The sequence below is a fragment of the Scardinius erythrophthalmus genome (assembly GCF_964197995.2).
Source record: "Scardinius erythrophthalmus genome assembly, chromosome: 4".
NCBI classification, from domain to species: Eukaryota; Metazoa; Chordata; class Actinopteri; order Cypriniformes; family Leuciscidae; genus Scardinius; species Scardinius erythrophthalmus.
This window is the reverse complement of record NC_138224.1, coordinates 47,705,960-47,730,331: the sequence shown is the minus strand read 5'-3', so window position 1 is coordinate 47,730,331 and position 24,372 is coordinate 47,705,960. Positions and strand designations below refer to the sequence as shown.

General features: G+C 37.9%; 1 protein-coding gene and 1 long non-coding RNA gene across 4 annotated transcripts in view; one reads left to right on the top strand and one right to left on the bottom strand.

The window, feature by feature from the left end:
- The window catches only part of LOC308689647, a 1,235,845-nt gene that overhangs the window by 283,831 nt on the left and 927,642 nt on the right, over nucleotides 1–24,372 (bottom strand). The window lies entirely within an intron of this gene.
- Nucleotides 1,159–19,322, top strand: LOC308689613 (uncharacterized protein). 3 transcript variants are annotated; one of them, XR_014030024.1, is made up of 4 exons: nucleotides 1,159–1,206; nucleotides 5,429–5,658; nucleotides 11,214–16,669; nucleotides 16,890–19,322. XR_014030024.1 is itself a non-coding variant. In XM_081363427.1 (4 exons), the coding sequence occupies exons 2-3, from the start codon at nucleotides 5,487–5,489 to the stop codon at nucleotides 12,782–12,784; spliced, it is 1,743 nt and encodes a 580-aa protein (XP_081219553.1). In that variant the 5' UTR covers nucleotides 1,159–1,206; nucleotides 5,429–5,486; the 3' UTR covers nucleotides 12,785–12,796; nucleotides 16,890–19,322. The 3 variants fall into 3 exon arrangements, 2 of the variants coding, with proteins under 2 accessions (XP_081219553.1, XP_081219552.1); XM_081363427.1 differs by having other exon boundaries at nucleotides 11,214–12,796; XM_081363426.1 differs by having other exon boundaries at nucleotides 11,214–19,322.

Below are 24,372 nucleotides of genomic sequence, written 5' to 3'. Positions count from 1 at the left end.
AAACAATGCTGACATATTTAGCTAATTAAATATTAGCTAAATAATATCGCAGCCTTTGCGATTCAAAAATTCACACTGACTAAGCAATATATAGCGTTGTATAAGCAATATATATAAAATGTAACATTGGTACACATCATGCACCCTGCTTACATGTGTCATTCATGAAACATAAGTTTAGCTGCAGCCAATAGTTTTTTTTTTTTTTTTTTTTTATAATGCTTTATTCAGTAACAAAACATACAACAATTAAATACAAAATAAAATAAAATAAAAAGTATAAAAATATAGTATATAGATATCAATATTAATAATAATACAAGTAAATAAAATAAAAAAGCAATATAACAAAAGTAAACAACTATATACACAGGGGTATTGAAATCAAATCCATTTCTCTAACCACAAAATAATACAAAGGTCTTAAAAAGGATAACATTTCAAGGCTTTACAATAGTCTAGCTGCAGCCAATAGTGCCTGCGTGACCCTCCTCTTCCCCCTCTGCGACCCCCGGTTTAAAACCCCGGCACTATAGCATGCTAATCCACATTCTGGAAGTGTCATTCAGTGTAGGCTAATTTATCTGCCAGCCGTTTGTTTTGTGTTTAGCCTTTTATTAGTGTGTATATTGATGTATTTTATGTGTTCTGTATTCCCAGTTTTACAATATAAAAAGGAATTCCAATTAAAATCAAGAAAAGTTACAGCTTGAGGCATTACTGGAGTATATCCCTCATGCAGAGCAACGCATCATGAGGACAGTATATAGTTATTATTATCACTACTGAGTTAAAATGTCTTGTCTTGAAATAAAATTTTGGTCATATTGCCCACCCCAGAAGGACATCATATGAACTCTACATTAAGTCATAACATGTATGTTCAACATACACAAAAAATCATACACTGTTTTAACATGTATTTTTTACCTGTAAACACACTTGTAGCTATTTGCATATTAATACTGTAATATGTGGTATAAAAAGTGTCTGCACCCAAACATTATAGTTTTGCCCATTGGACATAATCACACACTTTTTCATTAATATTTCTTAATAAGATATATATTTGTAAATGTCTGTGTACTGTACGTTTGTGATTTTAGACGCAGCACAGAGTGAACGGGACTTTTATTTTGGTTTGGTTGTGTGACGTCATAAGGCTGCGCCGCGCTCCTGCATCTGTTGTGATTCGGCTGGAGAAAGGTTTGTGTTTAAAGCATTTAAAAGTGTTTAAATCAATGCAAACTCTTTAATCAATCTAATCGTGTTTACAAGCTATGTAAAACTAAATTAACCAATCAGAATGTGACGTATTTTTTAAATTTAATATTAATGAGCAGTGTTTTGTGCGAGTAAAGTAACAGAAGAGGAGCGTCTCATTTCAGTCAGTTTATCTTAAACAAGAATTCTGTTTCTGGCTAGTAATGATGGAGAAATTTAGTTGTTTTAACTAAATTGAACTAAAAGTAGTTTAAAAAACGAAATGTCTAGCAGACTAATGCAGTTATTAGACTACACTAATGCTGGAGAGACACTTAACGACTGGCTGACACACTCTCTGACTGGTCATCGACTGTCTGCAGCAGATTCTGTGAACACCGACTGTAAACACAGCCTGAACGCGCTGAGTGCATGATCACTCATAAGTATCAAATTACATTCATAACCGGCCTTACAGTGAGTGTGTCCCCGGCTTTATGCAGTTATTAATGCAGTTAGAGAGAGAGAGCGAGCGAGCGAGCATGTGCGTCAATATTATTATTTATGTATTAATCCAATTCGTTTTAATTAACCCTCTGGGCTTCTTCATTAATGTGTTACACTTTGCTTCCTTTCGTGCAAAAACGAAGAAAATACTTAGCATTAATTATATAATTTGTATGCGCTATTTTTTCCATTAGAATTAATATATATATATTTATTTATTTCTTATTTAATTTGTTTTCAACAAATGCAACATTTCACATTAGAATGCAGTGTAGAGCTAAAAAATATATATATATATTTGAAGTGAGAAGAGCGCTATCCAGTGGCGTTAAAAGAGAATATTTTAGTGCAATGCCGTGTAACGCCAGTAGGCTGCCTATAGCTCCCTATAGAAATACATAGAGAGGCTATTTGATTACAATTGTTTTTTTTAGATATGATTTCTCCAACTTTTATATATATTTTTTTATTTAGATATTCTAAAAGACTACTTTTAGATTTTTTTTTTTTGACAAGTATCAGGTTTTGCATTATGATTACAATCTAACAATAACATTTGGTTAGAAAGGGAACAAAATCCAAACATTTGTGTTACTCAGTATTTGATAATTAAAAAAAACGAACAAAATAAGGGATGTATAGTGATAATTCAAAACACTTTATATACAGACATTTTGCAATTAATTGGTATTTTATTCATTTTAATTCTATAAATGGTAATAAAAACTTCAGAAAAGAACAGCATTTATGATCTAACATCAAAAACATAAAATAACATAACAGCAAACAATCACTATCAAACTGTAGGATAAAAAGATGAATAAAAATGTAATAATAATAAATATTATTTTAACTATATACATACAAACTGTAATTAGTTTATTTATTGTTGCAGGAACTCATATTATGCTAAAATAATATGAAACAGTAAATTGATCAGTACATTGAAACTATTACATTTAACTATTTACATTCAAACTGTAGCCTAATTATTTTACACATTGCCTGTACCCAGGTGGGATTGATCTCCCTCCACAGAACGAAAGAGTTGTAGGCCGAGACATCAATAATATTGAAGAAGAGAGCCATGGGCCAGCGAGCTGTCTTCCGTCCACATGTGTGTGTTGAAACAATCTGTAATATTACACAAACATACAACATTTCAGTAAATGTTTGGTCATCTACTTGATAATGCAATTTACTTTTTTCCCAATACATTTCAATTTACCATTTAGCTTAGAATATAAGTTATTATTGTACAATTTATTGTTAGAATTGAACAAATACAAAGTACCACATACCTTGTCTAGATTGTCCACTCCACCTTTGGTGGCGTTGTAATCTAAAGTCATCTCTGGTTTTCTGTCCTCGCGCTCGCTGACTGCTGCATCTTTGTGTGTGGTGCTCATTAGGATGACGTTCTTCTTCTTTTTAGGGCAGTATGACACAATGGTGTGTGTCTCAGTGAATGCGAAGAGAGATGATAGAGGAGCCCTGTTTCCAGTAGTCACCAGTGCACTTGGGAGCTCTGCTCTGTTTTTGCGCACAGTACCCAGCATCCTTTTTTTTTTTTTTTTTGCAAGAGCTCTGTGCCAAGAGCATAGGACGTGAAGAAATTGTCACAAGTGACAATGTGCCCCTTCAGATCCTGTATCATGTCATGCACCACACGTTTTCCCAGGTTTTGTTCACGTTGTGCTCCTGCAGGTTTGCCTGTGTACACCTGCATATTGTGGCAGTAGCTGCTTTTAGCATCACAGGCTGCCCAGATTTTAAGTCCATATCTAGCCGGGTTGCTCGGCATATACTGCTTGAATTGGCACCGGCCTCTGAAGCCAATCAAGCACTCGTTCACAGTTACATACAAGTCTGGGTTATATATAATGGGAAGCCTTTCCACCCATTTTTCCCACAGTTCACTTATGGGTGCCAGCTTGTCAGCTTCTCTTCTCTGGGTTCTTGTGGTTTTGTCATCAAAACGTATAACACCTGACAATCTGATGAAATCTTTCAGAGGCACGGTTGCTCGAAAAATTGCTCTTCCCATCTCCCCATGCCACAGGCTGCGTGTTGCTTCGCCATGTGATTTCGAAAACCCCAGCCAGAATGAGAAGACCCATGTAGCCTAAGCTTCTATTTCAGGCCAGTCAACCTTTCTCCACTGATCCCCATCAACTCAATTCCCTTCCATATTTGTCATGCTTACTAAAATGTTCTGAATAGAGCTTGGGAAATACAACTCAAAAGTAGATTTGATGTCTTCAGCTCTTGAAATGGCATACCTCGTGGGACCAGGTGTTTTCCTCATGATCTCCTCTCCTCGTGCTCTTCCTGGAGTTTGTGGTGGAGGAGATGAACTCCATATTTCTCCATTTTTTGAAAGGAATGATGGATCTCCCTCAGGGCCTTCCTCCCCTGAATCCTCCTCTGATGGCTGATCCTCTGTCATCTGGAAATCTGGGTCAGCCTCCAAATCTTCCTCTATGTCTGAAGTGTCATCTGGTACACTAAATTCTTCGTTATCACTTGCCTGAAGCAAGTATTCAAGGGTCTCTTGAGCAGTATATCTTCTTGCCATTTTTGCTGAAGAATGAACTGTGGACTGTGGTAGCAGGCAGAGGGGAAAGTGATCGTTTTATAAACAAATACTCTTATTGGCCTGGTGGTTACCGGGGGGCAATCTTGATTCTTTGATCTAACCAGTAGCCATGGTAGCAGGCAGGGGTGAAAATGTTTGGTTTATAAATGTTTGCACTCTTGATATTTTAGAGTGTCACCCCTTCATTGCTGTACACTTTTTTCTGCACAGTGGCTGATCTGTAGTTTGTACCAACAAAAGTTTCTCTGAGTTTTCCTATTTTTTCCTATTTCCCATTCATTTCCTATGGTCGGCCATTTTTGCACGAAGGAAGCTAAGTGTGACTTTTTTTTTTAACATATCTGAATAATCTCCTTGGTTTTTTTGTGTGTTCACATAGGTAATATAACAAAAGTCAGCAAGTTTCATCCCCCTCCGATGAAGCAAAAAATTAAAAATATCAAAAGCCCAGAGGGTTAATTCGTTCATTCTTTTTTTTCTATTAGTGACAGTAGACTAGCCTAATAAATGAAACACAAAGCCCTTTTAACAAGTATAGGCCTATCAATAATTATGTATTTGTTATATGATCTATAAATATTATCTATAAAACCCGTGCAGCAGGACTATCAATTTATATTGTTTAATTTTCCATTGATTATAGATAGGACTATATACTTTATTTATTAAAATTAAACTGCATGTTTCCATTCATTGTGAAGTTAGACATTGAAAATTGCAGATCAAGCGTTTGGGGCTTATCTTGCATATGGGGCTGCATGGTTTTTCTTGCTATGAATTGTCTCCTATTATCCGTTATTACAGTTAACTACGCGGAGTGATTTGGGGCTGTAATGCGGTCAAGACCTGCTGGAACTACTTTAGCTGTGCGTTTCCCTGAAAATAATGCACACCTTAGAACCCTCGTCAAGCATTCAACGGCCCTGTAGTATAACTTTATTTAATTTATATGAAACAAATTTAATACAAAATAAAAATCATAAGTAAAGTATATAAAATATAAACTGTCTCTCTGACTGACTCTCTTACCAGTGAACTGAACTAGATCTGATTGAGATGCACTCAGAGATTTAGTTTGGATTTATTTTTCTTTCTGTTAATTATTCTCATCTTAAACAGGACAAACACAGAAAAACCCTGGCGAAGCGACTGAGATCCACCTAACACTATTATAAAGATGGCTTTTATAAAAGAGGAGAGTGAAGACTTCAAGATTGAAGAAGTATTCAGTTTGAAACAAGACGAAACAGAGGAACAAACAAAGATGACATTTATTAAAGAAGAGAGCAAAGAGGTGAAGATTCAAGAAACATTCAGTGTGAAACAAGAAGAAACTGAGGAACAAACAGGTTGGTTTCATTCTCACAGCTGAACTCAGTCATTTGATCCTAGGGCTGGGTGATATGGCCTAACAAAGATTTAAATTGATTCCCCCCCGTACTTAAAATAAATCTGCAGATGACAAAGAAATTGTTTAAAACAAGTTTTAACTTTATTTTGTTTTGATATTTTCCCTTCGTGGATTTGATCTGGATTTCCACCTTGAGGTTAAAGTGCAATCAGAAACAACAAGCCAAAAAGACAAGATGGCAGGCCCTGCCTTTGTAAACAGTGAAAATGTAACACATGTGACCCCTTTTGAAACGTTTAACATCTTGCTATTCAGTAGATAGGAGGTAATTCTGATAAAGTGCAAAAAAAAAATTCAACAGCATTAAATATTTGTTTATTTGTTGTGTTGGTTTGAGTTTGAACATCCTTTTTTTTTAGAAAAATATTTGAAGCTTGGTAGAACATACCTGGGGTCCAAAACGTTCAGCATGTGCATAAGCCCTGGCTTTTCCACAGTATATTAGAATATTTTCCATATTATATTAGTGGAGTAGATTGCGACTGCATCTGTAATCGCTTTCCACCGTTCCCAGTCATGTAAGAACTACGGGAGCCCAGAGGGTGGAGTCGGCGGATGTTAAACAACTATTTTCATTCAAAAAGTCGGTATAAACTACACATTCGAGTTAATCGATGCCCTGTTTAATCCCTATTAAATGACAGTTCCATTCTTCGTCTGCGGCCGGCCGGTGTTTTCGGCTCGATCAGGTCTGTACTTTGGAAATGTCGGCTACACACTCTTGTCTGGTTTGTAACTGTAAAATGGTCTCGTCTTATATTAACTACCCACCTCTTCTGTATTTCCTTGTCTTTAGGAAACGTGTGGAAACTTAGAAAAGTGTTAAATTTAGCAGATGCTGTACACTGCGGCACACAGCAGTGGTGGCTAGAGGAGCTGTCCTCCCGTCTTTGAAAAGATACTTTCATACGTTTAGATGTCATTTTATATATATATATATATATTTATGTTTATGTAATATAATAAAGCAAATAAGCATCAACAATATGAGTGGAGGCTGTTTTGTCTGTTTTTGTGACTAACGTTACCGTAGTATAGGCAAAGAGTATAGAAGACAATATAAGTTATTAGAAAAAATAGTACATAGCACTCTACAATCGCCGGAACGGAAGTAATCCAGCATCCTTATATTTCACCAGAAGTATGTCATTCACCGCTGTGCATACAGCCTATTATGAAACTGTCTGATCTTTTACAGTTTTGCTTTACGGTTCAGAGAGCTGGCGGGTTATCAAAACTGACATGAGGTGAATGGATGTGTTCCATAAAGAACTGCAGAACAGACTTTACATTGCAGTTACATAGGAGCATCTTCGGTTTAATGGCTTTGTTTTCCATATAGACCAGAGTTGGGAGAAGGCACCCTGAGCCTTTCCCAGCCTTGTAGTGTTTCCACTGTTGGGCCAAAAGCAAGTGTGCTAGTGCGTGTCAGGGTCAGTCGTGTTTCCACTGTCACTTCCTGGGCTTCCTGAGACCAACAGCCAATACCTTGATCCAAAGCGGTCCAAATGGGTCTAGAGGAATTAACAAAGGCAGAGTTTATCTGAGTCGGGAGAAGTTCAACACTAGCCTGACGTGGTCATACTCAGATTCTAGTCAGAACATGAGTCTGATACTGCTCCATTGGGCTGTGATTATGGGGCGTGTTTCAACTGAACCTGGAAAAGAAAATGCCTCTGCACTCAATTGGATAGACCTACAACCAATCAGAGCAACTGAGCGCAGCATCTGGACCAATCAGACACGCACAAATTATTCATTTTATTTAATGAATAATCCAGCCAACTTACTCTCCCAACAAAGGTCTATGAAACTTCCCCCAAAACTAACATCTCAAGTCAAGATAACACACTGGCAGAACCCAGTGTCCTGTTACAGGACACATTAAGACTGATAAGACCCTTTTACGATCCTAAGGAATTTCCAGAGAGTTGTGACTCACTTAATTCTTGCTGAGAAGGAGAAATGACCCCTTTCAATCATATATATTCTATATATATCCACGTGAGAAATGTATTAACATATATCTAATTTTCCTATCTAATGATTTTCCTTTTGTCTGGTTTGGTCTACGCCTTCTGTTTTGGATGAATGTTTCAGACTTGATGTTGACTTGACACAATCATATGTGTAGCATATGTGTAGCATGTTTAGTCTCTATAAACTCCCCCATTTGTTAATTCACATTACATTTTGCTAACTTTGTGAGGCATTGGTATTATAAGACTCGTGAAGATTCTTTTCGTGAACACCCAATCAAATTACATATTAAAATGCCCTGCTAGGAAAAAAAAGTCATAAAATCTCCCTCCAAAGGGAACACTTCTTATTGGCTCACACACCCCAGAGGGTGTGACATCTTCACGCTTTAAAAATCACTGATCACAAGATCAGCTTTCTTACACCTTTTTACCTCTTGGCTCTCTTAGCCTCCCAGCCTTTTAGGCTCTTACTCTCTCAGTCCCTTTCTGAAATCTTAAAGGTGCATTGCGCAACATTTCATGTTAAAAATACCCATTTTTCTAACCCATACATGCTTAAACAATTGCCTGATGGGCTGAATGAGCCCTTCTCTGATCACTGCGATTGCCTCTATAATCCTGTACAGTAAAATAAATAAGAGGGATTCGGGTCGGAATTTGAGACTGGGCGTGACGTCATGCGCGTTCGGTTGCAGTGTTGCAGTTTCGCTTGTCGCCAGAGGGGGCATAGTTCTGCAAAAACTCAGAGACTTGCGCAATGCACCTTTAATGTGAAGATGATGCTGAACTAGAAGTCCCCCAAGGACTCCCAAGTTTGTGCCAGGCTGCGGCCTTGTCTTTTCATTCATTAAAGATCTTCTGACTCCCACTGGTTCTCTCTCATCAAGACCACATCAGCAAATATCAACTGGAGCCTCAACAAATTTCAGTACCAGCTCGCCTCGACTCGCCTTTGTTTGGTTTTCCACTGTCTAAAAGTTGTACCTGTACCTGCTTCCAGGTTCTTTTTTTCGTATCACCTCCGGCAAGGTTCTGAGCAAGATGAGGCGATACTAAAATGTGACGTGAAAACACGGCAGACTGCTGATTGGTCAGAGAGAATCATCACTGTTCACTGCATCATCATTGCATGCGCCAGACGCGATTTCCTCCATTGTCCTGTGTGTGTGGGTAGCGGGTGTGTGTCGCGTAGAAGATTACGTCATGGCAGTCTCCTGCGGCGTCACTATAATGACCAGGTACTATTGTGGAGCTACTATCTGCAATGGAAAACAGAGCGAAAAGCGAGCCGAGCCGAGGCGAGTTGAGCTGGTACTGGTAATGGAAAAGCGCCATAATACAAATGGGTGAGACATGCAAGTATCAAACTTAGTCTCATTATTTGATACATTAAGTATCCTTACCCCTTTTAAGGAAGGGCGTGTTAGAACTAAACTGATGGTTTGCTCAAGGCTGTTGATCTGCTGAATTTCAAACAATGCTATTACTTCTTGCTTTCCTGTATTCTGCTTCAGCTCTCTTTCCCTTGGTAAACTGTATGTATGTATGTGTATGTTAGAGTAGTTTAACTGTGTCTAGTTAACAAAGTCTTGTTCATGTCACACTTAAAGTTGTCCATGTCTCAAACTCATATCTGGAGTCAATAATCAGATTTTTGCTCCAGGCTCTTACTAGTACTGCACAGTAAGAAAGACATTTCCCATGCCCTGGAAATGTACATTTCTTAGAATAAATAAACAATTAATACTGAGTGTTCATGGCACCAACAGGTTAATTGATTGTAATATTAATTTTACTACATTAAGTTAATTCTATTAACTGATCCAAATATTTATAATCAACTAAAACAAGTTATGATTGGTTATTAATATTTCTTACAGCTAATTTGCTACAGGAGTAATGCATAGTTGTCAACAGAACTCAACTGCACACTGGAAGTAGTAGAAGAAGAAGATGAGGGCAGTGTTGTAAAAATAATTTTATAAAACAGATGGTTCCAGTCCTTGATTCTGATTGGTTGAGCCGTGTTTGAAGCTGTTGTAAATTACCCAACAAACATACACCTGTGACAGCATTACATTATTATTACTGCGCAACGTTTGTGATTCAACTCCGCTCCGCGTCGTGCCTAACAATGCCCTTTAGCTGTTCTAAATTCACTGTAGATCACGGCTTCATGGGGCTTATTGCTTTATAAGGATGCACGGAGTACTTACCAACACGATCATCATTTTTGAGAGAAATAGTAAACTTCCCGACCTCAAATGTTGTGAGTGGGGTTAAATTCGGCTGGCATTCAGGCTGTTGTAAACGAATTCAATCCAAGCACTCTTTGGTGACGTGGATGATTACGATACTGTTGATCATCTGTCCATCATCGCATAAAGCCGCCATTGACAATTTGATTGGTCCAAACAGCTCTGGTTAGGAGCATAGTTGCTCCACAGCAAATCAAGTCCAGACCGAACTTCCCGACCTAAAATGTTGTGGATGGGGCTAAGTTCGGCTGGCATCCAGGCTTCCACCAAGTATGATCGTTTTATCTTTCTGAAATGTGCCCCCAGGGCACTAAATAAAAAACGGTTGGTATTAAGACAAGTAGACGATGTTAAATAAAGATGTGAACTGACTAAAACGTTTTGAGCTTGTCCACTTTTGACCACTTCCAGCGGTAACGCGAGAGGAAAGACAATAACACGTTAGACTGGATTGCTTTTGTTGTGTAGACACTCATGTGGTCAAATGTGTTCAAACAGCCACAAAAGACGCCTACTGACCTAATGCGTAAACATTATGGGAACCGTGGAGGCCAGACACGATTTAAATGATGTCGGCTGAAGACCCAAGTTTGGTTTGAAGACAAAAATGTACGCACAATGTTCTCTCACCATTCTTGATTTCTAACGCACTTACCATTTTCTTAGAGGTCTTGTATATGTCAGAGTAGAAACGAAAGCTGCTGCTCGCCATATGTTTTCACGTCATCTCTAAAAAGAGTTCATATGTAAATTGAGAGCTTCTTTTGTCCATTAGGTTGAAAGATCTGAAAAACCCATACATTTACCTGCCCATAGACCCTCCCCTTGAAAAAATCATGATAGAAATGGTTGAAAGTGGACAAGAGATGGATTAAAACACCAGATATAAACAGAAATGTGTCTCCCTCCTCTACTTGGGGTCCATCTTAAAACAGAGACTTTTTTTTAAGCTGTATTTGTTTAATAGATCAAACCCAATGAAATGATCTTTCAAAGAGCAATTCATAAGTAGCCTGTAAGCCATATCATTCCAGACTAACATGCTTGTTTGTAATTCAAACTGTATTCCCTCCTGCTACCTTTCTCAACCTCTACTTTCTCCATTGCCACAGCAGCATATTGTGTTAGAGCACCTCTGCTCAATACTTATACACTGCAACAGCCAAATTTGATCACCATCATTTATCAAGACAGGACGTGCAGGTAAACTTATAACACTGGGGTTAATTTGTTTTTGTCTCTTTTCGCCTTAGACCTGATGGCATTGAAAGAGGAGAGTCAAGGACTCAATGAAGTGGAAGAGAACAAACAGTTTGAGATGCATCATGATTTCATAACAGGAGAAGAATCCACACAGACTGAAAAGATAACCTCACGAAAAAGAGCCCAGAAGACCAAATTTAACAGTTCTAATCTAACACAAAAACAAAACGTTCACACTGGAGAGGAGCCTTTGACTCACGTGAGAATTTGCACAGTAGAGAAGCTGTTCACATGTGTTCAGTGTGGAAAGAGTTTCAAATTCAAAAGAAACCTTACTACTCACATGAAAGTTCACACAGGGGAGAGGCCTTTCACCTGCAAACTGTGTGGGAAGAGCTACTCACAAAAAGGAAATATGAAGAGACACATGAACAGTCACACTGAAGATAAGCCGTTCACATGTGTTCAGTGTGGAAAGAGTTTCAAATTCAAAAGAAACCTTACTGCTCACATTAGAGTTCACACAGGAGAGAGGCCTTTCACCTGCAAACTGTGTGGGAAGAGCTTCTCACAAGAAGTAAATATGAAGAGACACATGAACAGTCACACTGGAGAGAAGCCGTTCACATGTGTTCAGTGCGGAAAGAGTTTCACAGTCAATAGAAACCTTACTGCTCATATGAAAATTCACACAGGAGAGAGGCCTTTCACCTGCAAACTGTGTGGGAAGAGCTTCTCACAAAAAGTAAATATGAAGACTCACATGACCAGTCACACTGGAGAGAAGCCTTTCACATGTGATCAGTGCGGAAAGAGTTTCACACGTGAAGGAAACCTTAATTCCCACATGAGTCTTCACACTGGAGAGAGCCCTAACACCTGCAAAGTGTGTGGGAAGAGTTTCTCACAAAAAGGAAATATGAAGACTCACATGAAGAGTCACACAGAGAAGCCGTTCACATGTGATCAGTGTGGAAAGAGTTTCAGATCTAAAGGAAACCTTAATTCCCACATGAGTCTTCACACTGGAGAGAGCCCTTACACCTGCAAACAGTGTGGGAAGAGTTTCACATTAAAAGGAAATCTTAAGGCTCACATGATAATTCACAATGGAGAGAAGCCAATCACATGTGTTCAGTGTGGAAAGAGTTTCAGATGTAAAGAAAGACTTGGGTATCACATGAATATTCACTTAAGGGAGATCTGTTTTATATGTCATCAGTGTGGAAGGAGTTTCAAAGACAAGGATCACCTTAAGAAACATGTAACAACTCACACTGGAGAGAAGCCTAACATGTGCCATCACTGTGGAAAGAGTTTCAAATTCAAAGCATTTCTTAGGGTTCACATAAGAGTTCACACCGGAGAGAAGCCTTTCTCCTGCCCTCAGTGTGGAAAGAGCTTCACTGCTAAAGGAAACTTTCAGACACACATGAGAATTCACTCCGGAGAGAAGCCTTTCTCCTGCCCTCAGTGTGGAAAGAGCTTCACTGATAAAGGAACCCTTCTGACGCACATGAGAATTCACTCCGGAGAAAAACCTTACCCGTGCAATCATTGTGGAAAGAGTTTCAGATTTAAAGGAAACCTTTACACTCACATGAGGCTTCACGTGTCTTAAGTGTGAGAAGAGGTACACATATCAAAGAGATCTCAAACATTTACAAAATCATCAGGGAAAGAAATAGCAGTTGTGAGTGTGAAAGGTTTATGAAATAAAAATTAAATAAAAATTCCCTGCACATTCACAAGTGATTTAATTAGGATCTGTGTAAACATTTATTTTGAAATTTCAACTTAAAGGGTTAGTTCACCCAAAAATGAAAATTCAGTAATAACTCACCCTCATGTTATTCCAACCCCCGTAAGACTTTCGTTCATCTTCAGAACACAAATTAACATATTATTGATGAGATCTGAGAGCTGGCTCACTCCTACATAGGCTTCTAGGCATTTTCATTCTGCCGGTCCAGAAAAGTTTAACGCGTGGATTACTTTTATCACGGATGGTTAGGGTTTGATGGACTTCTAAAAAATATACCCATTGACTCCCACTATAAAGCTTGGAAGAGCCAGATTTTTTTATATATAACTCTGATTGTATTTGTCTGAAAGAGGAATGTCATATACAGATAGGATGGCTTCAGGGTGAGTAAATCATGGGCTAATTTAAATTTTTGAGTGAACTTTCCCTTTAAAGCTGCATTCCGTAACTTTTTTGGGTTAAATTATCCAAAAAAAATTTGAGCAAGTACATACATAACACGCAAGTGTTCAAAACTCTCTGCTTGCCTTAGCTCAATTCAAAACGGTAAGCTTGTAATAATGTTTTTAATTCCAATGGTACTGGTGGATTTCCGTGGGAAATTCGAGCATGTCTTTGCGTTATTACGTCACATCTGTACATATAAAGAAGAGTCTCGGCTAGTCGGCTATGAGTGTGAGGATGTTGGAGTTGGAGATTTATAGTCTTTTCTCACTGCACCTGATATATTTAAACTTATCAATTTGATGGCAGATCCAGAAAGGTTCAAACGACAATCACCAAGGACAACTGGAGATTCACCTGTTGTAATGCAAAAGACTTTGTTTGGACTTTGGTTCGCTTCCTGAGCTTTGGCTTTACATCGCATGCGATCTACTAGTTCAGTGTGAGTAGGTAACCTTGCTGAAATCGCACAGACATCGCGCAGTGTATGCCCGCCTTTACCCCTTCCCCCTTCCCCTTAGTTTTGCATGTTCACGTGAGAGTAAGGGCTATCCCAATTCTCGTTTTGATCGAGGAAACAAAAATGCTTGGTTTTAAGGGGTATCTAGTATCTACCACTTCCCCTTAGCCCTACCCCTCGATCAAAATGAGAATTGGGATAGCCCTTACTCTCACGTGAACGTGCAAAACTAAGGGGAAGGGGTAAGAGAGTATTGGGATTCAGCCTTACCCTATGGGAGAGCAGAAACAATAGAAAGACAAGCATTCACAACACTTTATCAAGGATACGCACTTTGACGTAACACCCCCACACTTAAGTTTACAAATCCACTGAATTGTAAATAAACCTCATTAACCCATAGGATTATAGACTCTAGATAAGGCATCCGCTACCACATTCTCAGAGCCTTTTTGAAGTTGAATATCTAGGTTGTATTCCTGGATTATTAAAGACCAGCACATCAATGGCCTGTAACTTAAAAGTATTTGAAAAAAAAAAGTAGCCTCTAACATATCCACCTGTAACTTAAAAGGTAGACCTAAATCTGGTTCAGAGAGAACTGGAGCGTTACAAAGAATATCTTTGGTGAGAACAGAATACTGCAAAAAGTTATCTGGCGTTACAAAGGCAGAAATTTCTGAAGTTCGTGGTGTTAAAGGAACTTGCCAGTAGACTTTCAAAAGATCGAGCTTAGTTACATACTTAGCTGATCCGACTCTGTTTATACAGCCTTCTAAACGGGGCAAGGGAAAAGAGTTTGGCTTAGTGATGCATTTTACTTTTTGATAGTCAGTACAAAAGCAAGGTGAACTCCAGGGACTTTCACTAGGTGTTGCGAAACCATTTTGGAGTAAATACTCAACTTCAGCCCTCATAAACTCACGTTTAGCAGGATTAACTCTATATGGAAACTGTTTGATTGCCAAATTCTCACCAACATCAGTGTCATGAACCAGAACAAAATGCAAGCACGGTTAATGCAATGCATATTTTTTCAAGTAGTGCAATTCAACAAGCTTTTTTGTTTCAAAAACATTTGTCATTATTTTACTTCCATATAATTCACACCAGACATAGACAATAGACCACAAGGGAGCTTACAGGGGGCTATCCTTTTTATTTTATTAGCATCTTATCAGCCTTCTCTAAAAACACACATGACATGGTTTTAGAAAATGTTTCATAAAATTCATAGTTTTAGAGAACATCCTCAGATTTGAAGTGAAGCATGAGCAGACTTGTGACACCAGCTTTAACAGGTTCTAAGTTGCTACACTAGTCACATAATAATATATTCTTAATATTTGTATTTGACAAAATATTCCTCCAGACACATAAAAAAGGCCTTTTATGAGGATAAACTAAAGATAAAAACAAAAAATTATGTATAGAACAACACTGTTAACTTCAATGATGTGAATCACCAAAAAAAAAAAAAAGTTCTTTAATGTTCTACTAAAGTAAAACTCACCTATATCTTACATGGCAAGACAATAAATATATTATCAGAATATTTTCCATTTTAAGTGACCTATTCCATTAGCATGAATAAATCAACCTGCTCAGCAAAGTTTTACTTCTTCCGACTTCCAGTTGGCGAGGGCTCATCCAACAAATGATCACCTTCCTCAAACCAACTTTCCATCTCAATTGCTTCAGCTTCTCCAAGCGAATCGTCCTTCAGCTACAGGTTCAACACTGAATTGGACTCTGTGAAATCTTCTTCACCAAAATCGCCTGACAGGGAGACTTTGGCAGTTACAGTGGGCTGAAAACTGTCAATCCTCTGTAGCAGCCCACACCTCTCACAACGATGAAACTGGCATTTTCCATCAAAGTCCGCCTGCCAGGCAGAGCACTTCATACAGCAACGCCGTACACTGACCTCCGCACCAGTCACATGACCAGTCTGCGTTTTTGCTTCACATTCATCAACTGTGAACAAAACATCCAAGCTCTGACCAGTCAGAGCTGCCACCTCTTTCATTTCACTTGTACGGGTCGTGGTCAGGTACAAATCCCTGGTGGACACACTCACCAGCGCTCCCAGTTGTGTCTCCCACAACTGAAGCTTTATCTGATCTGTGTGATCTGCTATGTAACAGGTTTGCATTTCCATTGGCACCATCCACCGTTTCAGTGGCAGAACTGACATGCATCACTTTCACAGCAGCAACCAAAGCTATGAACAAAGAATTTTATTCATCAGTATTATGACAAATACATGTAAGATCCAGACAGAATCAGTTTAGTCCTTTTTCAAAGGAAAACATAAACCGACACAACAAATGGCCATCAAATCAAACATAACATGGCAACGAAAGATCCGAGAACTTGGATGTAAGTGGAATAGGGTATAGGCTATGTCAACTACATTAGGTGCTAGTAAAATGCCAATATTCAGAATGTATCAATTTAGTCCTTTTTTAAAGAAAAAGGCACAACAAATGGTAAAATAAGAAATAACATGGCAACAACATGCAAGGTTTATGTATGTGTGAGGCAGACAATCAACTACATTACCCTAGATGTGGGTGCCTGTAAAATGCCATCCTTCAAATATTCTCCAAAGTCTTCATATTGATGATGCACTGGCAGCCTTAAAACAATGCTGCAAGTGTTTGCTTCAGGGAATATCTCGGCTGGCTCATTTTCCTGCGGATGCAGAAACTCTAATGTTGCTTCTACTGGGAAACCCAGTCTAGGAATGGAGGTGGATCCTGAAGCAAATGCCAAAACCTGGCTTAGAGTAAGAGGTGATGAAGCTCCCTCTGAGGAAAAATGAACACAAAAAGGTTATTTTTTATAAAGGATTATTTATGATTATTGTTCTTAATACTTTAAATATGGATATTTTTTTCTTACAATTTTCTTAATTTTGCTACTTGCTCTATCAAGTGTACACTTTAGTTTGAACAATTTTACTGATATGTTGGTTGGTTTGTGACATTTGGCTTGTACCAGAACATCTTTGTTTTCCTTCATTCATTTTAAACCATAAATTTATATTTGCAGTGCTTCTAGAAGATGAGCAACCACCCGTGCAACAGCAGCCAGAGGAAGTGCCAGAACGTCTGGACCGGCATCCGCCACTGGAGCTGCCTTAAGGGGAAGTGGAGCAAGAGCTGCTGACATTAAGGACTATGCTGGCTCAGAAGGATGCTGAAATTGAAGATTAAAAAAAAATCAGACTCTAACAACACTGACACCAGAACTCCTGCACCGCAGCAATATTTCAAACTATTTCCGGTACTGCACTCACTGGCTTCAGTTACGATCAGTTTAACAACTTGTGCTCTGTGTTTGCTGTGCCAAATACTTATACAGCTCCACAAACCTTTGTCCCATTAACATATAAGAGGGTTGATCGAGAAATAAATAAAATGCCACTATGTCACCAACTTTTGCTGGTTCTCATGAAGTTGCGCCAAAATTTAGACTTAAACGGACAGTATGGAATTTTTCGCCACTAGGGGTCACTAACCTCTTTACAATAACAAAGGCGTAGTTTGATGACGCAACATTTGCTAAGAACTATGGAGGTTGTCGTCAACGTCAAGCCGGCCGATCTAATAATGTTTATGGATGAGTGAATACATCGATGCTTTTATCATGACTGTGATATGAAGCAGTTCGGGATTGCTAAGAGACAGCTATCAGCTCCACACGCGAGTCCCGCGGATATAAAAGGAATATGGACATTTCATTCTACCGAACTACACATGCAGAAAACTCACAGGTCAGTTTATTAGACAAATTAAACTTGTGAGGTAACGCAGCGCTGTTTCACTTGGTCTAACATTACTCTAGCACAATAAACTGCATCTGAATGTGTTGAAATTAATGTGTTAGTTTGTCTGTATGAGACTAGCAGTAAGCTAGATCAACATTAGAATAACATACAGATCATATTCTAACATTTTATCATTGTTGAACTATATAACATTGATTAGTTTTATGTAAATGTGCTCACCTGTTTAATAAAGTACATGTAGGAGCGGTCGAAGTCTCGGACGTGGAGCTCTCGTTTATATACTGTCTATGGGAGCTCTCGGCATCTCGAAAACACCGCGCTGATATTGATTATCGTTTTAGTTCTCCTTTTTTATCCAAAGTCTGCTTGCCATGGTCAATAATGTTTGAACAAAACAACAACAGCGTGCAAATAGACATTGCAAACTACACAGTTCTGCGTCAGTCGCTTTGGTTACTATCAGAGGGCTCTGGTTCATAGCTCTGGTTGCCATGGCAGCACGAGCGGAAACCAGAGACAACGCGGATATGACGCCATTGACGGCGACAAAACGGAAATAAAGAAACGGGATGTGTCTTTGAATTAAATTACAAATTTCTCCTGGTTTGAAAGTTGTTGGAAACAGTTGGGATAATGTAAGTACACAACTAAAAAAAAATATAACATAGATATAGTGATTTTTGCTATTTTTAAAGCAAAAAAGTTACATATTGTGCCTTTAAAGGATCTGGCTTACATATTTCAGATACCAGAACGAAGCGCAGGCACTCTTTTCAACTCATGGGTCGATTACATGTTTGATGTACTTGGTGAATTACCTGTATGGCCACATAGAGACACCATCATCTCCCAAATGCCAGATAAATATAAGATCAACTTTGGAACAACTCTAGCAATACTTGACTGCACAGAAATAAAGATTGAGAAGCCAAGTTCGTTAGTACTGCAAAGTCAAAGTTTCTCAAACTAAAAGTCAACCAACACTCTGAAATCACTGATTGCATGTGATCCACATGGCGCTATCATGTTTACATCGACTCTTTTTACTGGATCATTGTCTGACAAGGAAATTGTTCAGAAAAGCAAATTCCTAGAGTTGCTGAAAACACTCATGTCTCATAGCTACCTGAACAAAGGTGATGGTGTAATGGTTGACAAAGGATTTCTCATTGAGAAAGAATTGGAAGAAATTGGACTGAGAGTAAATATCCCCCCTTTTGTTCAGTCAAACAAACAGATGTCTGCCGCTGATGTACACAAAACAAAAAAGATAGCTGCTCACAGAGTTCATGTGGAGAGAGCTATTGCCAAAATAAAGAAATTCAAAATTGTATCGGGGAGAATTCCCAACATCAGGGTATAAAAAAAAAATCAAATTTGGTATGTTGTAAGCATGTTCTCAAATTTTCAGCCTCACATATTATAGGCTAGTTATCCTGTATTTCTCTGTGTTAAGCAAGGGATTTAAAATGTCAAAAAGATGGCTCATCTGAAATACTTTTATTGTATGTGTGTATATATATATGTGTAAAGATTTTTTTGTGACTGGAATAGTTGTATTTGTTGATAATCTACTGTGATTAGCTGTAAGTGTTGCACATTTTGACCTCTGGGGGTCCCGCATACATCATTATGAGAAATGATGTAGAGGAATGCACATTGCTTGAATGTTTTCAAATGTAAATAAAAATAAATTGATCAACTGTTAGCTGTCATAGTCTACTTATGTAGATGTGAATATGAATATTTGAACCATCGTTCCTCCAGATACTGTGCAGTGTGCAGACTGTTAGAGTATTATTTACCTGGTAACTCAAACCACATCCGATTGGAAGTTCCTTTCCCTGTACTGTCACCCTAGCAGCTGTCTGATTGACTAGGTAACTTATTGGGGCCCCGGTCAGGTTTTTTATGACATCATATACGTCTGCTCTCACACCTGACTCTTTCCTAAAAAAGGCAGCAAGGTTGTTTTAGGTAATGTATTGCGAAACATAGTCATAGTTCATAGTCACCTCACAATGTTAGTCATACTTGGATATTGTACAGTACATGCAGCATCACAAAGATGAAAACATGCTGTTTCTCTGAGTTCATGAAGAGAATATGAATGAATGAAAATAAAACACACAGACTGTTTAACTGCAGAATAAGTACTTTGCCCACCACTGTGTACTGTACATGACCTCAACCTATGATTGATTACCTGTTTGGGTTGTAGGAGCAGATGACCGGCTTCTTTTTCCGTTTAATGAGCGGTGTTTTGTGCGAGTAAAGCGAATCTATACATGAGTAACAGAAAAGGAGCATCTCATTTCGCTCCTTGCATCGTCAATCAGTTTATCATAAACATGAATTCTGTTACTGGCAAGTAGTGATGGAGAAATTTAGTTTTTTTTAACTAAATTGGACCAAATGATTCGTAAAATGATTCACTGGTCATTTCACGTCACCTGGTGGTCAAACTGTGTAAATGCAACGAGAACAAACACAAACGTGTGTAGTTTTTTTTACAAACCAACTGCTAATGTTTTCATGAAAGTGTGATCTATTAAATGTAATCTTTACATTTATTTAATTTATATTAAACAAATTTAATACCAAATATAAATAACTAAATATAAAGTGTTTGTATAATTTGTGTTATTGAAGTCCATTAACTCTCTCTCTCTGAGGGGCTGTTTACACCTGGGGCCTCATTTATAAAACTTTGCGTAGGATTTGCGTCATAAGTGGCATACGGATGAAACATAGGACGTGCGTACGCACAGAAATATTCGGATTTATAAAACCGTGCGCACGCACATCCTACGCAGTTTTCCCTTAATAAATCACAATCAATTCTAAATGTAGCGCAGCTTTTATGGCTTCATGTCACGCCCATAGTTGCCCATAAATAGTCCGTGAAACGCCCACAAGTTAATATTCATCGATTGCGAAATCATGGCAAACACAGAGGAAAACCAAGAAACGTAACTTCACTCACGTCATTACGCATTGTGATGGCATCATGGCATTTTATTACCATCAATTTGATTACATCTGACAAGCTACAGATGTGTTATGAGGATGAATTGCATAACATGCCAATATTATTGCAGAACATATTTCACTTTTCTTTTTGCAAATGTGTTAATTTGCATTTCTGTTGTAATCTTCGTTTGATTTTGTTTGTTTTACACTGCAGATCGATCAAACGGGTGTTCGTGTAGGCTGTTAATTGGAAGACTTGCTTTGTGAAGTCTTCATGTTATTTATGAGAGGCAGTATTGCCATTTCTTTTACACAACGGTCTACGGTTTCACACACTTTCACGTGTTTCTTCCATCTGCCGACGGTGTCGCCATTTCTCATTTCACCCGTTTTTGTGCGTACGCCTGGGTGAGAGCTTGCGTGAAGGACCGCACATTTTCCCGTCAAGTTTGCTTTTTATAAATACCAATTATTGCGTAGAGAGCGGCGTACGCCTTCTTTTGTGCGTACGCAACGTTTATAAATGAGGCCCCTGGCCACTTCATGCGTTTTCTCAGATCGGATAGCTATCTGATTTATCAAAATGATTCCATTTACACCTGGTCACATAAATGTGTTTTTGCAAAACGGATTTAAATCCGATCTTCAATTCCCACGCTATATGCAGATTTAATGGAGTGCACGTCACCGAAAGCAACAGATATGAGCTGCATTTTATTCATCATCAGCTAATTTCAAAATCAAAGCCCGCAATAAGAGAGAGCGGCAACAGCCCTGGTAAGATACTTTCGTTTCTTTACTTTTACAGATGAGGATTGTGTGTTAAGCGTCTGCTAATTACTTTCACTTTGATTTGCGATAGTTTGCACGTTGGCTTAATGAATAGATGCTCAGCTTCTCATCACGTGATGCGTGTTCCAGAAGCGTCGTCATATCTGGCTACATTATAGCCTATAACACGCTCACACGTTTATTTTTTATTATTTTTGGAAGGAGTAAAATTTACATATGTGGTTTCAACAACCAGATGCATTTACACTTGTCCAGTTTCGTCTGGAATGCGTCTCAGACCTCTTCCTGAAGTGGTTTGAGCGATCGGATTCAAATCCGTCTCGAATGCGTTTCGTAGGGCATTTACACCTGGTCTTTTCACGATCGGATAGCTATCCCATCTGAGAAAACGCATGAAGTGGCCAGGGGTAAACAGCCCCTGACTGACTCTCTTACCAGTGAACTGAACTACTGAATTAGATCTGACTGAGACTCAGAGATTTAGTTTTTGTGTTTTTCTTTCTGTTAATTTTTCTCATCTTAAACAGTCGCTTCACCAGGAGTTTTTCTGTGTTTGTCCTGAGATCCACGTGACACTATTATAAAGATGGCGTTTATTAAAGAGGAGAGTGAAGACGTGAAGATTGAAGACACATTCAGAGTGAAACATGAAGAAACTGGGGAACAAACAGGTTGGTTTCATTCTCAAAGTCATTTGGTTCTTCATTAAAATGTCCAGCTCTACAGAAATGACTGATATATTTGAAGAGTGACCTAATTAAAGTGGTTATATTAGACATGGAGCAGGTCGCCTTGTGTGGACAGACATGTTGAGATCACATGACCAGATAAATACTAGCGCTGCCTTTAATCTGAGAAGATCCGACTTCACCATTCGTTATTACAACGTCACGCTTTAAATTAGGAAAAATTATACAGAAGTAACATAATCAAAACAATTATACCCAAAGTCTACTTCTAAATTAAAAAAATTAAAACCATTAATTTCTTTCACTTAATTATGTAACAGTGTCTAACAAAAACACGGAGGCTAAATTCAAATGTTCAAAAAAATGTTTAAAAAAAAAACAATTGTCATAATACATTAACATACCTGAATATAAATAGCAGTAAATATTTACTGAATCAATCTATGAATAAATCAGTAGTTTTTTTTTTACTTCTCATCTTCAGAAGTGCTCAACAACACGTGTGGATCTTCTTCACATTAAAAACCACAACATTCATGTGAGGAACAAACTCTCCATGTCATAAATTACATATAATATGGTTAATTCGTATAAGTCCTGTTTTCTGCTTGTGAGCTCCCTCTATTGCTCTAGGTGAAAGGATTATTACAGTATTGTGAGATGGGAGAGATCGTCCTCAGATCACATAATTACATGGAAAATTAACAGAAATGCTTATTCTTTCTAAAGAAATGGGAAGTAAACATTTTATCAATGTTTTTCTAAATGTGTAAGCTTTGGACTTAAAGGGATACTCCACTTTAAAATGAAAATTCTGTCATCATATACTCACCCTCATGTTGTTTAAAACCTGTATGAATTTCTTTCTTCTGCTGAACAGAAAGGAAGATATTTAGAAGAATATCAGTAACCAGACAGTTTCTGGGTCCCATTGACTTCCATAGTAGGAAAGTCGATTCGCTAGATAAGGCCCTATTCCTCAGCTGGGATCGAGGAGAGCCATTTGAAGCACTTTAAAGTCCTTTGAAACTGCATTGATTTGGACTTTAACATTTTGGTTGAAATTGAAGTCCATTGTGTGGAGAAAAATCCTAAAACGTTTTCCTCAAAAACCTTCATTTCTTTTCCACTGAAGAAAGAAAGACATGAACATCTTGCCTTGGATGGCACTGGGGTGAGTAGATTATCAGGAAATGTTCATTTTGGGGTGAACTAGTCCTTTAATTAAAAAATCAATAAAAAATTATTTTATACCTGTACGATATTGTGCTGTAGCCATATTGTACGTGTATTCAAGGCATTTACAACACTTTCTGCACCCCCTAATTGCTACATACATACATACAAAAAAAAAAAACATCATTGATTAAACATTTATGAAACGTTTCATGTTTTGTAAATGACTTATTACTGAATCTACAAAACATACATACAATAATTGACATATTAATCATTTATGAACGCATAGTCATGTTTCATAAATAATTAGTTATTAGTCACTAATGACTTGTAAATGACTTGTAACGGAATTTACAAAACATACATAAATTGTTAGTATATCACTTGCTAATCATTTATGAATGTTTTGTAAATGATTAGTTCATCATTAACTAACCACTTATAAATGACTTACAACTGAACGTTATTATAATGTTATTAACGTTATTATAATGTGTTACCTCTTGTTGTCTGAGATGATGATGGCAACGAGATGCGGTTTATCACGTTTACACTGTGACCTGTACATTTTTGCTTGGAACTGAAGCTTTTCATCGACCGTCTCAACAATAAAAGTATTAATATAATCCTCTATATAATATAATATAATTAATATATAATCTTTCTGTCTCCAAAAATCATCAATGGCCTCCTGTGAAATGTCTCCTACTGTGACAGCTGCCATAGCGCCTGTCACCGAATGTTGACTGTTTGTCCGAGTGAGTGGAGGGGGCGTGGCTTAGCCATAGGTCAATTTATACATGTTTTATTTATTAGTCTATTTTGCTTTTCTATTTTGGTGTTGGGGCATCCTGAAGACATGGATCCTTAATTTAATTACTTTTTTTTCCACCTTAATAAATTATATTTTTTGTGGAACAAAGATTTGTGTCTTTGGTGATCTGTCGGCTGGGGCTGGATTTCTTTTTACCAACTGGAAAAGTTCACATCAAGCCCTTTCTTTATTGAACGGGTCGTAACAAATGAGGTCTCGTCCTATCGTAATGGATTGTGACGCGTTATGGTAACAAGTTCGTCCTATTGTATGTATACGTCTTTTTTTCTCATTTTG

Bases quoted from the DNA above. Each gene is read 5' to 3' on its own strand.
- LOC308689613 (XM_081363427.1), top strand. From the start codon at position 5,487: ATGGCTTTTATAAAAGAGGAGAGTGAAGACTTCAAGATTGAAGAAGTA. The intron at 5,659-11,213 runs GTTGGTTTCATT...TTTTCGCCTTAG, and splicing joins AGAAACTGAGGAACAAACAG to ACCTGATGGCATTGAAAGAG.